General features: G+C 55.7%; 1 protein-coding gene across 1 annotated transcript in view; it reads right to left on the bottom strand.

Moving 5' to 3' along the window:
* Window positions 1-1,927: 1,927 nt before the first annotated feature.
* The window catches only part of IL10RA (interleukin 10 receptor, alpha), a gene marked incomplete at its 5' end in the record, with an annotated part of 2,803 nt that continues 2,593 nt past the window's right edge, over window positions 1,928-2,137 (bottom strand). The window contains one exon of the mRNA XM_009876131.1: window positions 1,928-2,116. Coding sequence (XP_009874433.1) covers window positions 1,928-2,116 — 189 coding nt within the window. The remainder of the gene's footprint in view (window positions 2,117-2,137) is intronic.

The raw sequence follows: 2,137 nt of genomic DNA, 5'->3' as shown, positions 1-2,137 counted from the left end.
GCAGGGGCTATCTGAGCAGGATGTCCTCTGTGCATCGGGCTGTGGCTTAATTCAGGAAAATATGAACATCTGGGATTTCCAGAGTCAGAGGGACAGACCATGCTCTTGGCTATTGGAGTCGGTGTGTGGTCTGTGGTTTTCTGGCAAACTCATCTGGGTTTCGTTGAAAGAGGATCCCTGGCTGCTCATGGAGGGGGAGGGAAACCCCTCGTCTCGCCCCAGGAGCTGCCGACTTGGAGCCTTTTGTGGCAAGCAGGAACCGGCAGCACCCAGCACTGCGCAGGATTCAGCTGCAGAGCTTGACGTCAAGAGCATCGAAAAGAAAAACAAAACAGAGCATGCCTAGTTTTGATGACACCGCTTTTCAGAGGAAACTGAAAAAAACAAGAAAGCAAAAAGTCCCAACCTCCAAAATACCCAGAGGCCGAAGAGAGCAGAAGTGGAAGGGGAGAAGGTTGCATGGAAGGGGAGAAGGATGTGGGTGAGGCACCCACCACAGCCAGTGGCCGGGCCGGCAGCGTGGTGCCACGAGTGTTTGGTGGCAGGAGTGCGACGCCAGGCACAGCAGATAGAAGCGTAGCAGTGCATCAGCAACCTTTCTCCTGACTGTGGTGATTCATGTTTTCACCTGAAAAACAATACTCCCTGAGCTGGGTTTCCATCATCAGCTTTAATGGGACTATCTGACTGTGAAAGTTCTTGGAAACCAAGTGACTTCTGGAAAAACCTCTCCACTGACCTAGCAGTAGTCAAATGTAGCTCACGGCAAGTTCTTCCTGTCTCACACTGGTTTCCTTTCTGACAGAAAACATCCCCCTACCCCGCAGTTTCTACCTGCCCTGCTATGCCCTGGGGGTGTTCCTACCCTTGCCTGGTGTGTGGCCCCCGAGCCGCTGCCCACTGGATGGGCTGCGTGCCCAGAGCACCCTGGTGAAATCGCCACCAGCTGCCCAGGTCCTTTTCCCTGCCGCTCCTCTGGTGCGTGCTCCTGGGACACAGCGCTTGGCTGGGACAACTGTTGTGGTCTTCAGATGAGTACAAGCTTTCTGTGGGCTGGCTTTGTTCTCCTTTTGTTTCTAGCTGTGATGGGGAAGTGCTCTTCCCTATGTGAGGCAAAGGCACGTTGCCCTTTGCGGCCGGTGGAAGTTTGCATCTGAAAACAGAAAGCGAGGCTTGACCTTAGAAGAGCATGTACAGATGAGTAGACCAAATAAATAACACCACATCCTTTCTGTATTTACAAATTAAATAGAATAAATAATGTCTGTATACAGTAGTGGCAGAATATGGACCATAGTGTGGGCAGGGCTGCCCTGGCTTTTGCTGCTGCGCCCAAACTGCACCCTGCCGGAGGTAGCCGTTGCCCCAGGTCTCTGCAGTAGGGGCTGAATGCCAAAGGGTCTCTGTGGGGTCAGGAAGGTCCCTTGCTCCCTCCAAGTGAGGCCAAGCAGGCTGGGAGCACTGTGCTCCCAGTAGTGATGCCAGGCTGCTCTTGGCTTTTGCTGTCAGTGTTGTGAAAGGCTGGAACGGTTTTGGCAGTGTGGCTGTGAGAGGGGTAAGTGCGGGGCACAGGGCTGCTGGGGAGGGCAGGCGAGGCAGGATTGCCCTTCGAAACCATCCCGGTGTGTATGCCTGGGGCCAGTGGTCAGAGGAGGCAGGGCTGAGTCCCTCCAGTGTAGCTTGACTTGTTAGCTTTACACTCTAGAGGAGGGGTTGCAGGGGGTGATGGGGGCCGGTTGCAGCATTGCCAGGGCTGAAGCAGCTGCTCCTCGGGCAGTGCTCCGCTGGGGCGCCGCTTGGTCGCGTTAACATTCCGGGATCGGTAGTAGCTTATTGGAGTAGCTGCTCCCTGTGGGCAGTGACTAGAAGAGGTAGCTGGGTCGGCGTGCGGGGCTGGCAGGCACCCGCTGCCCAGCGTGGGGGTAGCTCACAGACGACTGTCCTTGCTGTCACCGTTGAGCAGGTTCAGGGGGTTGATTTGCAGCATGAGCCACTTGTTGGTGCTGAGGCTGGAGATGAGGGGCAGCGTCCCCAGGAGGTCAGTGTTGAAGATGCTCATGTCGAAGGGAGCTTTCAGGAGTTCGGGCTGGCTGGCTTTGGAGACCAAGGGAGCACCTGGAGCCCCGTAGCTCAGCAG

The sequence above is a fragment of the Apaloderma vittatum genome, unplaced genomic scaffold (genome assembly GCF_000703405.1).
Source record: "Apaloderma vittatum isolate BGI_N311 unplaced genomic scaffold, ASM70340v1 scaffold32169, whole genome shotgun sequence".
In the NCBI taxonomy this organism is placed as follows: domain Eukaryota; kingdom Metazoa; phylum Chordata; class Aves; order Trogoniformes; family Trogonidae; genus Apaloderma; species Apaloderma vittatum.
Note: the sequence above shows the minus strand (reverse complement) of the source record. Positions and strands in the feature narration are given on the sequence as shown.